General features: G+C 40.8%; 1 protein-coding gene across 1 annotated transcript; it reads left to right on the top strand.

The window, feature by feature from the left end:
- Positions 1-11,930: 11,930 nt before the first annotated feature.
- LOC133400643 (cytochrome c oxidase subunit 7C, mitochondrial) lies at positions 11,931-13,692 on the top strand. The gene is made up of 3 exons (XM_061673503.1): positions 11,931-12,074; positions 13,286-13,415; positions 13,599-13,692. Exons 1-2 carry the CDS (start codon positions 12,000-12,002, stop codon positions 13,400-13,402), a joined length of 192 nt encoding a protein of 63 aa, XP_061529487.1. The 5' UTR covers positions 11,931-11,999; the 3' UTR covers positions 13,403-13,415; positions 13,599-13,692.
- Positions 13,693-13,949: the final 257 nt, after the last annotated feature.

Here is a 13,949-nt window from a genome sequence, read left to right as displayed (position 1 = left end):
AAGCACAAATTTCGAATAGTCATGGGTGACTTTAATGCCAGGATTGGCCTTAACTCTGGCGAGAAATCAATTGGATCCTACGGAATGGGCTCAAGAGACGAAAGAGGAGAACGCTTAATAGAATTTGCTGAACAAGAAGGCTTCTACTTTATCAATTCGTTCTTTAACAAGAAATGGAACAGAAAGTGGACATGGATAAGCCCCAAAGGTAACACTAGCATCATAGACTACTTCCTGTCCAACGACAAACGGGATTGTTCAAACTGCACACAAAGTAGCGCCATCAATGAGAAAGACGACAACATCCAGAATATCTAAAGCTACTCTCGACTTAATGAAAAAGCGACGAGAAATGAAGAAAAGGGGCAGCATTATCAACAAAATTGAATATGTTGAATTGTGCAAGACGATTCTGAAAAAGACACAAGATGAATTGAGACCTTACAACGTTCGGCTTGTTCAGAAAATGTTTGAAGCGGGACATGGAATGAAAAACGTAAAACGTGGATTAATTCGCCACAAGCAAATCATTTTTCATTTGAAAATGGAAGATGGAACGATATGTCACAGCCACCAAGAAATCGTACAACGAGTTAAAATAATTTTATAAAAACCTATACAGTGACCCTTACTACGAATGCCAAAGTTATTCAAAGACTACGTGCAACTCCAAGGAACATAGGACGCCAAATATTGAAAATAAGCATTCGCGACAAGAAAAGATGCAGTTGGATAGACGTGAGTTACCGATGTCATTCCAAAAATAAAAAGCCTGAAATGGAAATGGGCTGGCCACGTTGCCCGAAGAGCTGACAAAAGGTGGACCACAGAAACTATCAATTGGATATCACTGGACACAAAGCGACCACGGCGAAGACCTAGAAGTACAACCCCAATTCCAATGAAGTTGGAACGTTGTGTTAAACATAAATAAAAACAGAATACAATGATTTGCAAATCATGTTCAACCTATATTTAATTTAATACACTTCAAAGACAAGATATTTAATGTTCAAACTGATCATCTTTATTGTTTTTAGCAAATAATCATGAACTTAGAATTTTATGGCTGCAACACGTTCCAAAAAAGCTGGGACAGGGTCATGATAGATAGATAGATAGATAGATACTAAATCAAATACTAAATACCTTAAGCAGCCCTTAAAAAAAAAAAAATTCTCTCTTGTACCTCCCTCTTGATGACCAGCTATATGATCATCAGCATTTTTTTTTGTTTTCTGTTCTTGATTTGCCTTCTTTCTAACTGTTAAAACATTTTGTTGAGCTATTTTGTTGAGACTCTAAATTGCCCGTAGGTGTGAATGTGAGTGCGAATGGTTGTTTGTTTGTATGTGCCCTGCGATAGGCTGGCAACCAGTTCAGGGTGTACCCAGCCTCCTGCCCGATGATAACTGGGATAGGCACTAGCACGCCCGCGACCCTAGTGAGGAGAAGCGGCTCAGAAAATGGATGGATGGATGGATGGTTGTAACTATTGTCATTTGTCACAGCACAGAGCTCAAAAGTCCACTTCTCACATTCATACCACCACTCGAAAAAAAGAAAAAGGAATGCTGGAGGCTCCAATGTTTTGTAGAACTGAATAAAAATTACATTATTTTTCCATCACACCTTTTTGAAGTTTTTGTAACCCTCTGGGATGAGGCAGAATAGGTCTAACTTGTAATAGAGTCAATGGGAAGACTGTGAAGTCGCTCGAGAGAAAAAGTGGGACAGCTTAAAAAAGAGAGACTAAAGACTGAGTGACCCTTGTAGAGAACTTTGTTTTCATTCACTCAGCTTGAAATTTATGTGTCACAGAATCTCCTTTCGAATCACCTGCACCGTGTGAAGCTTAAAATGTTCTCAATTGACTCAGCATGAGTAAGCATGACAAAATGCACTGGCAAGCTTGCAGTTTATTATTTCTATCAAAGAGATTTTGTTTTGTGTTTTCTGAGCTTTGTGTTTGCTTTTATGTAAAAAGTAAGGTCGATAAATCCATCTATTTTCTGAACCTCTTATCCTCGCAAGGGGCGTGCTGGAGCCTATCCCAGCTATCTTCGGACAAGAGGCGGGATACACCCGCAACTGGTCACCAGTCAATCGCAGGGCACATATAAACAAACAACCATTCGCTCTCACATTCACACCGAAGAGCAATTCAAGGTCTTCAATTAACCTACCATGCATGTTTTTGGGATGTGGGAGGAAACCGGAGTACCCGGAGAAACCCACGCAGGCATGGGGAGAATATGCAAACTCCACACAGGCAAGGCCAGATTTGAACCTGGGTCCTTAGAACTGTGAAACGGATGTGCTAACAAGTCATCCGCCAGGTCTATAAATCCTCCCGCACAATGCCGAAAATGTGACTGTACTGGACAACTGTGAAAAAAAAATAAAGTCGGTGATTCAGACCCGCACACTAGGCCATTGATCCCTACACTAGACTTTACACCAATTTTATCGGCCTCATCGGTATCGGCCGATAATTAGCATTTTATGCTGATCGGCTGATATGCTTTAATGTCATAATTCTACGATTGATCGGCTCCGTAAAAGACATTTACCCCGCATCGCCATCGTGCACAGTATATTTGAATCCAAAAGCTAGTTTATTTTTAGCCTTGTCGCGTGTCTTTTGACGTTGTACTGTAAATATCTGACAGCCAATAAAGTTATTTATAAAAAACAAACAAAAAAAAAAACATGTTGGCAGTGTGAGACAGACAACACGTCTGAGACAGACAACACGTAATGCCTGGATCTGACTACAAGACAAATTTGGTCTTTCACGATTGCGCTATGTCAGACTAATGCAATACAATCTTGTATTCCACCACATCCCGTTTTTTACGATCATTGGGCTTTATCTTGTCAACTCAAATGTGACCGGATACACTCGTTACCGTGGCGACGACAACAAGAGTGGATCCCTCCAAGTGTATTATAAGGACAAAATGGAGAAAAACGTGTGTTGGTGGTCACCGGTGCTCAGGACAGGAGAGGGCGTTCGTTCAAGGCTTGCTTGAGGTATTTTCACATACTTTTAATACGATACGGCTCGCAAGCAGACAACCAAAATGTTATGTAGCCTAGTAAGCTAGTGCTAGCACTAACGGTTGTACTTAAACATGCCGCCATTCTGTCGAATCATGCTCTAAAGTTTTGGTGTGGGTGAAGTAATTTAATTACAATAAAATAATTTAATTACAGTAAGTTAGCACTCATTATTTCTGTTATGTTGTAATGTTTGTTTGACCTGACTGATTAGTATACACGATCTGACTAGAGCAGTGATTTCCAACCTTTATGGAGCCAAGGAACATATTTTACAATTGAAAACTCTCACGGCACACCAACAGACAAAAATGTCATAAAAAGTGGATACATTTATAACTGTATGTACTTCCTGCCATCTAATAGAAGACCATTCATTTTTTCTGTCAGTCACTATGCCTCACTGGCATAAATAGATGAACAAAGATACATTATTTCTTGTAAATATAATTTTTTGAGCATTTCAGTACGCAAGTATATACAGTAAATGAACAGGTCATTTAAATAGACACATCTTATGATCGGATCCGTGATCGGGTATCGTTTTTTTTAAACTCGCTGATCGGCCCCAAAAATCCTGATCGTGTGAAGCCTACCCTACACATATACCAACTCACTGCAATGTAAAAAACTACGTCCCCTGCTGTTTTTATTGGGAAACAACATTTTGAGGCACCACATATACAGTACAGTACTGTAATATTTGTTACTGTACCACAAAAAAACATGGCGTGATTGTCAAGGAAGAAGTGGATTACCCTTGCCACTGTAGCTACCGTTATTATAATAATACAAAGAGACGAAATGTGTGAGAAATAATGGGAGAGAGCATGTGGGTATTTTAGAGGCTGTGAGCTTCACTTCCTGAGTGCAGCTGTAAAATAGCTGTAAAATACTATATGTCACTTCATACCCGGAAATGTTATGAATGAAGGTCATGTGGTATGACATGGCAATCGTTCACCCGCGATTCAAATTTTAAATCACAGCAAAGTCAGTGGCTGACGTGCGACCTCTCATTAAAACTACCTGCCATACCCCGCACGTTGTGAGGAACGTCTTTGTGTGGAATTTGCATATTGTCCCCCTGCTTGGTTTCAGTTAACCATGACCCTTAATGAAGACGAGCACTGTAGAAATACATTGCCATGTGTGTCCAAATACTTTTGTCGAAGTGAAAGTGCTTATTCTTTGTACAATAGGGCTACAATATGATCCTGCTGCCCTTGCATAAATAAATTATTTGGAAAAATAATAAATGGGTCTAATACAGAGAGCTGGCTATGAAATATCAGGGAGGGGAAAAACTGAATGAGTCAATTTTGTCATGTGAATTATTGCTAAGTCACTGTTTAATTTCCTTTACACCCTGAATACAACTTTGTCACACTAAACTGTATTGAAATAAAATTGTGCTTTGGAGGACTGCAAAGGGCACAACTCGAATCGCGGTGAGGAGTTCTGCTATTTTAAGAAGCCTAACCCGGGAATATAAAAGGGCACAGGGCTGGTCATCTCAAGAGGGCTCAGTCAATTCCCCTGCTAATCCACAATAAAGATTAATGTCAAATCACAGTGCAATGTGCATGCAATGAACTCCCATGGTGACTTAGCTGCCGGCTGTGAGGTTGTCAGTGCTTCTGTGTCTGTATTTTGCACATTCATTCCATCATTTTTCTGAATAAATATCTCTCACATTTTGGCTAAAGGCTCACAAAACACTCTGACCTACAAAGGAAAGCAAAGCCCAGAACCAGTTTGACTGTAGACTTATTCCCACTCCACCACCCACCACCCCGTTTTTTTTTTTTTGGCTCCACCAATGCAACCCCACAAAAGAAACTTAATCCTGATAATAATTCAATTTTTGTATACCTCGAGACACTGTAATTGTCTAAATCAGGCACCATCAGTGGCAATTATGCAGGACTTAAACCCACGCACGAAATGAACTGTCCTCACTGTTATCCTCATTGATTATCTTTATCCACCTATCGTTATCCATCTCACTGTTTGAGCGAGGTTGTTTACCTTGCAGTTCAACACGCTGTTTATCACAGCCACTGTCTGAATAGTAAATTCCAATTATAGTAAAAATCCAGTATATTTATTGCATACGGTCATATTGTTTTGTTTTGTAATGACTTTGTTATAAATGCGGCCCACGAAATCATTATGCACCATGGATGCCTTGTTAAAGGTTTGTTTACAGATGTGACTGGATGAAAGTAATAGAAGCTAAATGCAAATTGGTTGTCTTAAATAATGACGCATGTTATTATTTCTTATGACAGCTTTGTTAAATTATTTGTATTAGGTGTTTGTTCATATCTTCTCTCCGTCCACACGACCATTGACACCGTACACAGTGCAATACCGCATACAAATCCAACAAAAGTCAACAATAAAAGAGGAACTAAATGGCTTTCTATTAAGAGCCAGGTAAATTCAAATAACTCAATCTGAGGCACCAGATAGTAAACTTTTATGTATTCAAGACATTGCAGCACTGGAAATAAGTGGGAAGAAACATGGCAGCAGGCCAGGAACATAAAAGATTTTTGACCTCGTTTGAGCTATCTCACTTCTGGGATGGATGGCTATGGTTGAAATGAAAACTTTACCTCAAATGAACTATCGATCTTCCATGATCCCATTTAAACACACATTCAAGTTGTTCCAAACATGAGACTCCTCCATGATACATTTCTATTATTAAAAAAAAAAAAAGAATCTCGCGACCCTTCAGAAAAGAACTTAAAGGGGATTGGCTGTGCTCAACTATAGGCATTAACTAGTTAGGAAGTTACAATACCTTATCAACCAATTTGAAGGCTCAAAATTAATAATCACCTCTTCATTGTATCACATCAATCACTTATTTCAGGATAGTATACAGTATGAGTACTTATGACATATAGAAAGAAGCCTGTTCTGCAAATTTGAAACAGAGAAAAATAATAGATATAATCAATACAAAATAGCAATAGAGAAAATAATCCCAACAATCCAAAGTACAGACAGCAATTTCACATACCAAATTCATACAACAAATTAAACAACACAATATACACAAAATGGTATTTCTTTATTCTTATGCTTATTCTAACACAAGCATTCACTGCACTGAAAATGCCACCGACACTCACTTCCATACAATTTGGCTTTGTATATTGCATGTATGTTCAGGTTGATTTAAACCTTTACATATCTGTTAACATCTATCCATTTTCTGAACCACTTTTCCTCAATAGGGTCGCGGGCGTGCTGGAGCCTATCCCAGCTGACTCCGGGTGAGTGGTGGGGTACACCCTGAACAGGTCGCCAGCCAATCGCAGGGCACATACAGTATAAACAAACATTTGCACTCACATTCACATCTACGGGCAAGTTAAGAGTTTTTTTAGTTAACCTAACATGCATGTTTGTGGAATGTGCCAGGAGAAAACCCACGCAGGCACAGGGAGAACATGCAAAGTGTTCAGTAAATTGACTGTCTGTTGTACTAGAGCGGCTCCAACTACCGGAGACAAATTCCTTGTGTGTTTTGGACATACTTGGCAAATAAAGATGATTCTGATTCTGATGCAAAGTCCACACAGGGGAGGCTGGATTTGAACCCTGGTCCTCAGAACTGTGAGGTACAGCCACCTAGAATTGTAACTTAAGAGTGTGGGAATAGGTGTTGCAACCAGGTAATGTCCTGAATGTTAACCATCCCATTAAAGAAGGGTTGGCATTAGGGCTGCAACTAATGATTATTTTAATAATTGATCCATCCATCCATCCATTTTCTGAGCCGCTTCTCCTCACAAGGGTCGCGGGTGTGCTGCTGCCTATGCCAGCTATCATTGGGCAGGAGGCGGGGTACACCCTGAACCGGTTGCCAGCCAATCGCAGGGCATATACAAACAAACAAACAACCATTCGCACTCACATTCACACCTACGGGCAATTTAGAGTCTTCAATCTACCTACCACGCATGTTTTTGGGATGTTGGAGGAAACTGGAGTGCCAGGAGAAAACCCACGCAGGCACGGGGCGAACATGCAAACTCCACACAGGCGGGGCCGGGGATTGAACCCCGGTCCTCAGAACTATGAGGCAGACGCTCTAACCAGTCGCCCACCGTGCCACCTCATAATTGATTAATCAGCCAATTATTATTTTTTGATTAATCAATGAATCTGATTTAAAACAAACTATTTTTAATTTCCTTCTTTTGTTTTCAAAAAGAGGAGGACATTATTTCAAATTGACAGTGCAGAAAATGCACAAACTTAAATTGATTGGGATTCACTTCCTGTAAGATGTTAGAAAATGGGCAAAAATGTGGATCATTGTTTTCCAAAGTAATAGCAAATGTTTGCAAATGTCTTTTTTGAGTCAACACAGAAAAACAAAACGAAATTTAAAAAATAATAATACAAAATTAAAAAAATCATTTATAGTCGGTCCAATACGTGATCGGTAAATTGTTAGTATGTAAATTGTTAGTGTGTTTTATTGTAATGTATATACATTTGTTTGTGTAGGGGAGGGGGTGCCACCCTGTGCACATGCCAATTTCTGGCATTGGTTACAACACTGTTTGTGGATTAACAGTCATTAAGAAATCATACTCTACTCGGGACATCAGACACTGAGGACTCTATTTTCATGACTAGCACAAATCCAGCGCTGTGCTTGGCATAACTCTGTGAGGAGGCGGGCGAGACTCGGTTCTGGTAATTTCGTGGCCCAGAGTACCACCAGCGCATTTAAATGCTGTCCTTATCATAGCTGACTTCAATCCTGTCCACTCGAAGTGGCTTCTCTCATTCCCTTTAAAAGCGGTGTCTCGCATGAGACGTCTCTACATGCGGAAGAGGATGTAACAATCTTTGCGTGACTGAAGCATTGAACTTTAGTAGGTATCCTTATTAAATACAGATTGAACTGTTGAAAACCACTGGCGACTTGAATATGCCCGTGGTGCTCATGCATCTACTGTATATCGCCTCCAACAATCGTTCATTTACACCCCCTACCCCGGACCCCATTGTTGTGTGCCGTCCAGTGCGTGGGATGATTTGAAAAATATGATAATGATGATAATAATAATAACACATTCAATGAAATGATTTCTACAGTGATTAAGAGGGTTGGATGGCCGCTGTTGAAATAAATCTGTCATCCACCACAGCTCAGTCTGGGGGAACGGAGGCGGACGTGACGCCTCCGCTCCGAACGTCTGGCAAACAGAGACACCCGAGAAACGTCCTGCCTGGGAACTCGTTGGCCTCCTGCTTTTCCTCCTTTTCTCCTTCCTCCCTTCCGTCGAATCCACCTGTTCCCGGTGCGGACCGGGCCGGCCGAACACTCGGGAGCCTGACTCGCCTGCCTCAAACGTGTTCCAGACACGTGAGTCTAACATTGCGTCTACTAAAAGTACGGATTAGTGCATATTGTCTGTCTACATGTGTTCAAATATCCCTTAGTTAAAGGGTCAAAACACTGCAACATTGATGCTACTTTCCATGGCGTTTTGCATTGTCTGTTAGCATCATAGGCATTTCTTTATAGTACTTGGTTGAAATATATTTGAACAAGAATGCCACCCTCCTACCCTCCTCCACCTCAGAAATTGTGTGTTCCACGCAATCCCTCCCACTTCTAACCGACTGGGATCTGAGCACACTATTGGCTCTCTTCGATTGCACGTTCCAGAACGGTCTGGCCCCGCTCTGCCCCGGCCTCACTTGGCCTGGCCTGGCCTGGCCTTCATTGCTCCCCCATTACAACAGGCATAAATCAAAAGTCAGAGATTGGGGCGGGATCAAGAAGAAGGTGAGATGCTCGTTTCTTATCGCCCCTTCCATCTCTCGCCGTATTTCATCTTCTGCCAATATGGACAAAAATGCCCACACCCCCTCAGTCGACCAATGAACAAAAGCTGCTTTAAGCCTGCGACGTGGTCGAACCCGACTGGACAAGACCATTGCGTAGAGTTGCCGATGCACCCCCGCAGATTGACACCAGTATAAGCGTTTGATGCTGTGAACATACCCAGCGTCTACGTACGTTCACGTACATTCTGAACACAATATTTCATGCTATACTATTTACTGTATATGGCTTGAGGCGGCTCGGCTCGCTAAACCCGGAAATGCGTTTTCCCCATGAGGGAAAGTTTATCTGCATTTTGATTGGCTGTAAACTGCGACGTTAAGACGGCGATTAAAATTTTGAATTGCGGCAACACCACTCAAAATGCCAAACTACGCACACTGCGCGACACTTCAGTCAGGTTCGGCGGTTTGGCTCGGTGTGCGGCAGCCTTTAAATGCCATGATTGTGAAAGTGACAAGTCACCGCACTTAAGGGAACACCTACATCTGTCTGCCAATCAGATGACAGTGATGTCAAGGCCTTTCCTCTGCCTGCTTTTTAAAGCCAGATCAGAGGAAATTCTGAGGAACGGTGCCATTGTCACCACCTGGCCTTGGAAAAATGTACTGCAAAAGAGAACACAGGGTGGAAACAGCCTGGTTGGTGGTAGAACCAGTACAATGGAAAAGTGGCATATCTGCACAGAGCAATACGCTGCCTTTCTGTTATAGACAGTCATGGTGTCAGTAAACCAGGATATGTAGAACATTCCTTAACTTCTACCACTCAATACCAACACACTATTATCATAACCATTCCTCAATTTTGCTACATTTGTTTATAGCTAAATGATTATGTTGTTAGGTAGGAGTTACCTGACATTCTTTCTAGTCGGAAAATGTTTCAGGTGGTCAGAGACAGCTCAACTGTCCTCTCTTTGCATTGGAATGAGAGAAGCTCGCTATTGTGTCATGTGCATGTGTTAATAGTAAAGCCAAGGTGCTCCTGACAAGCTAACTGACTGGATGCGTACTGTATTAACGTGATCACTCCAATTAGGACACAAAGAGAGAAAGTACATTTCTGTTAGTGTGTTTTACATGTTTTGGATTGCATTTCATATAAAAGTCCCAAAAAATAAGTCCAAGGTCGACTTTTGGTACACACAAGAGGGAGCTTTTGTATTCCAGAAAAAAACGAATCCTGTTAATGTGCATGTACAGTGCTGTGACAAAGTATTGGCCCCCTTCTCAAATTCCTATATTTTTGGATAGTTTCCCCACTTTAATGTTTACGATTATCAAACAAATGTAAATATCAGACAAATAGAACCCAAGTGAACTTAAAATGCTTTTTAAAATTGTGATTTCATTTATTAAGGAAAAATACAAATTCTAAGTTACCTGGCCCTGTGTGAAAAAGTAATGTCCCCCTAAACCTAAAACTGGTTGTGCGATCCTGAGCAGCAACAACTGAAATCAAGCGTTTTCTATTCCTGGCAATGAGTATTTCACATCTCTGTGGCGATATTTTGGCCCACTCTTCCTTGTAGAATTGTTTGAATTCATCAAAACTGGAAGGTTTTCAACCATGAACGGCCTTTTTAAGGTCATGCCACTGCATTTCAGTCTGAGTCAAGTCTGGACTTTGACTAGCCCACTCCAAAACCTTAATTTTGTTTATTTAAGCCATTCAGAAGTTGACTTGCTGGTGTGTTTTGGATCGTTATCCTGCTGCAGAACCCAAGTGCACTTCAGCTTGAGGTCACAAACTGATGGTTGAACATTCTCCTTCAGGATTTTCTGTTAAAGAGCAGCATTCATGGTTCCATCAATCACAGGTCCTGAGTTGTCCAGGTCCTGAAGGAGATAAGCAGCCCAAGACCATCACACTACCACCACCATGTTTGACTGTTGGTATGATGTTCTTATTCTGAAATGCTGTGCTACATTTACGCCAGATGTAACGAGACACACACCTTCCAAAAAGCTCAACTTTCATCTCGTCAGTCCATATAATATTTGTCCAAAAGTCTTGGGAATTATTCAGATGTTTTATCTTTTTTTTTGCAAAAGTAAGACAAGCCTTTATGTTATTTTTGGTCAGCAGTGGTTTTTGCCTTGGAACTCTGCCATGGATGCCATCTTTGCCCAGTCTCTTCCTTATTGTTGTGTCAATGAACACTGACCTTAACTGAGGCAAGGAAGGAGAGGTTGTACTGAGTTCCTTTGTGGATCCTGGTTGAGTCATTTCTGTTCTCTTGGAGTAATCTTTGTAGGCCGGCCACTCCTGGGAAGGTTCACCAGGGTTCCATGTTTTCTCCATGTGAGGATAATAATGTCTCTCCTTATGGTTCGCTGGAACCCTAAAACTAGAAATGGCTTTATAACCATTTCTGGATTGATAGATGTCAATTACTTTATGTCTGTGCTGCTGTATCATAATGAGATGAAATTAGTAGGGTTACAATATGTTGGTTTCATGAAGCCAATTCTTTCCTCTTTTGCTGTGGCTGAAAAGTTAAATAACCTTCATCAGATTTGATGGTTCAGTCAGAGACGTTCCCAAAATGTGTCATGCTTTTCTCTGCTTATGGTCAGGTTTGCTACAGCCATATAGCACTAGTAAATCACATTTTTGGTAGCAAGTCAAGAGGAAAAGGAAAAAAAAAGACGTCTGAGCGACGGCTTGTATCTCAAAAAACTCCTCGGTCGCGGTACTGCTGTATAATTAATAAAAATACACTTGACCTTCAAACATCATTGATAGGGGGTTTATTAGAGTAAAATAAAAGGGATCAGTGTTGAAGATTTAATTAATAAAATTTAGATTTTTTTTCCAACTTAATTTATTTGACATTTGTTACACTTATTTGTTGATGATAATTGGCCATAGGTCAGAAATAGTACTCCCCAATGGGAACCGTGAGCTTCCTCATTTAAACTACATTTCCCATGAGCGACAGCGTTTCCCAGCCTCCCTTGCTCCACACAAGCGTCTCTCCCACACGGAAACAACAAGAAGGTCGCAGTGAGCAGCGTATTACCGAAATCAACACCTCACCATGTTGGGACAAGCTGTAAGGCGATTTACCACGTCTGCTGTTCGTTCTTCACATTATGGTGAAGGACCAGGAAAGGTACAAAAAAAATAAAGCAGAATTATAAGGTTAAATGTGAGGCTTTTAAATCGCGGCCTAGTGTTATGTCCGGATTCTGGGAGCTAAGGTAACCTGGAGGTCATGCTGGAAACTTCTCAACAGCATGCTTGTAATGTCTCCCGACTCCTGAAACAAAATACACTACAAATGAAGACGTTTAAGTAACTGTTATTGTTACTTAACTTCTTAAGGTAATATCCTTAATTGTAATGAAGGTGGTGAACGTTTGTTTTGACAGGCTGTATTCGTTTAGCATTAGCTTCGTGGCTAGGCAAGCAGGTTAACCCTGTTCGTCATTTGGTACATGATGCAAAATAGTTTACGTCTCTTAAAACAATTAATAGGCGTTTAACGCATATTAATTGTTTTATTATGTTTAAATGTATTAGTGGAGAATGTTCTATTTTCGCATGGTAAATAGCATGTTTTGCTATCCTGGGGTGCGTTGTTAAAACGACGTTTGTTTCATAGCTACCGGTAATAAACACTTTTTACATATTGCATCCATCCATCCATTTTCTGAGCCGCTTCTTCTCACTAGGGTCGCGGGCGTGCTGGAGCCTATCCCAGCTGTCATCGGGCAGGAGGCAGGGTACACCCTGAACTGGTTGCCAGCCAATCGCAGGGCACATACAAACAAACAACCATTCGCACTCGCAGTCACACCTACGGGCAGTTTAGAGTCTCCAATTAATGCATGTTTTTGGGATGTGGAAGGAAACCGGAGTGCCCGGAGAAAACCCACGCAGGCACGGGGAGAACATGCAAACTCCACACAGGCGGGCCGGGGATTGAACCCGGGTCCTCAGAACTGTGAGGCTGACGCTCTAACCAGTCGCCCACCGTGCCACCCACATATTGCATCACTTACCCTAATAAAGGGTTCTTCTTACAAACGATAATCAGGATTATTTTTACATGTCACTTGCCGCCATGTATCTCCACTTTTATCTTGGCATTCAATGTCCCATCTATATTTTGCTGACATTTAGGTACAATACTTTGAACTACAATTTTCAATTGCAGGTGTCTTGTTAATGTGCAAGAATGCGAGGTTTTTAAATTTTTTTTTATATTTTTTAATCAGAACAGCTTGAGTAAGAAAGAAACAAAGTATTCGGCAGTTGTGACCTAATGGAATTTTCTGACTGACTTTTAAATTAAATTAAATACATTTTGTGTTTTTAAAGAACCTTCCATTTTCCGTGGACAACAAGTGGCGTTTGCTGGGCATGATGTTGGTGTTCTTTGGCAGCGGCTTTGCATTCCCCTTTGTCGTGGTCAGACATCAGATCTTGAAGAAGTAAAAGGTCTTCCGAGGTAATTGTGAATGTTTGTTTATAGTGAAATTCGGTTCCATCTAGTCGTGATCTTGCACATTCAGCAGCATTGCAATAAACAATGTTGTTTCTTGGAATTTTGCAATTAGTTTATCCCGTCGAACAAATCATATTTTTTGTTAAAAGTTGAAGTAATCTCAAGTTCCTTTTCTTCTATTCACAGGCCATCTGCAGGAACATATTTCACCATCAGACCTCTACATGTGCAGAGCAGCGGGACTCTCAAGTCTTTGTAAATAAAATGCCCTCAAATATGACTGTCTGTTTTCATTTGTTATATCTACACTGCTGCTGATTAGCAAAAGGAATCCCCCTTTTGCATACCAAATCTTAATTCTGACTTAACCGTCCATTTACATCAGCGGTCCCCAACCTTTTTTGCGCTACAGAAAGATTTTGAATGCCTAAAAATTTAAACAAGTTATAAATACAACTCCCCATTATGCTGAATGTTGTTGTAATTAACAGCATTGTGGGTAGCCATCAAGTCTGCTCTAAGTGCACTCACATTTTG

This window comes from Phycodurus eques, chromosome 3, assembly GCF_024500275.1.
Source record: "Phycodurus eques isolate BA_2022a chromosome 3, UOR_Pequ_1.1, whole genome shotgun sequence".
NCBI lineage: Eukaryota > Metazoa > Chordata > Actinopteri > Syngnathiformes > Syngnathidae > Phycodurus > Phycodurus eques.
The sequence above is the reverse complement of the archived record's forward strand: the minus strand, read 5'-3'. Positions and strand labels throughout refer to the sequence as shown.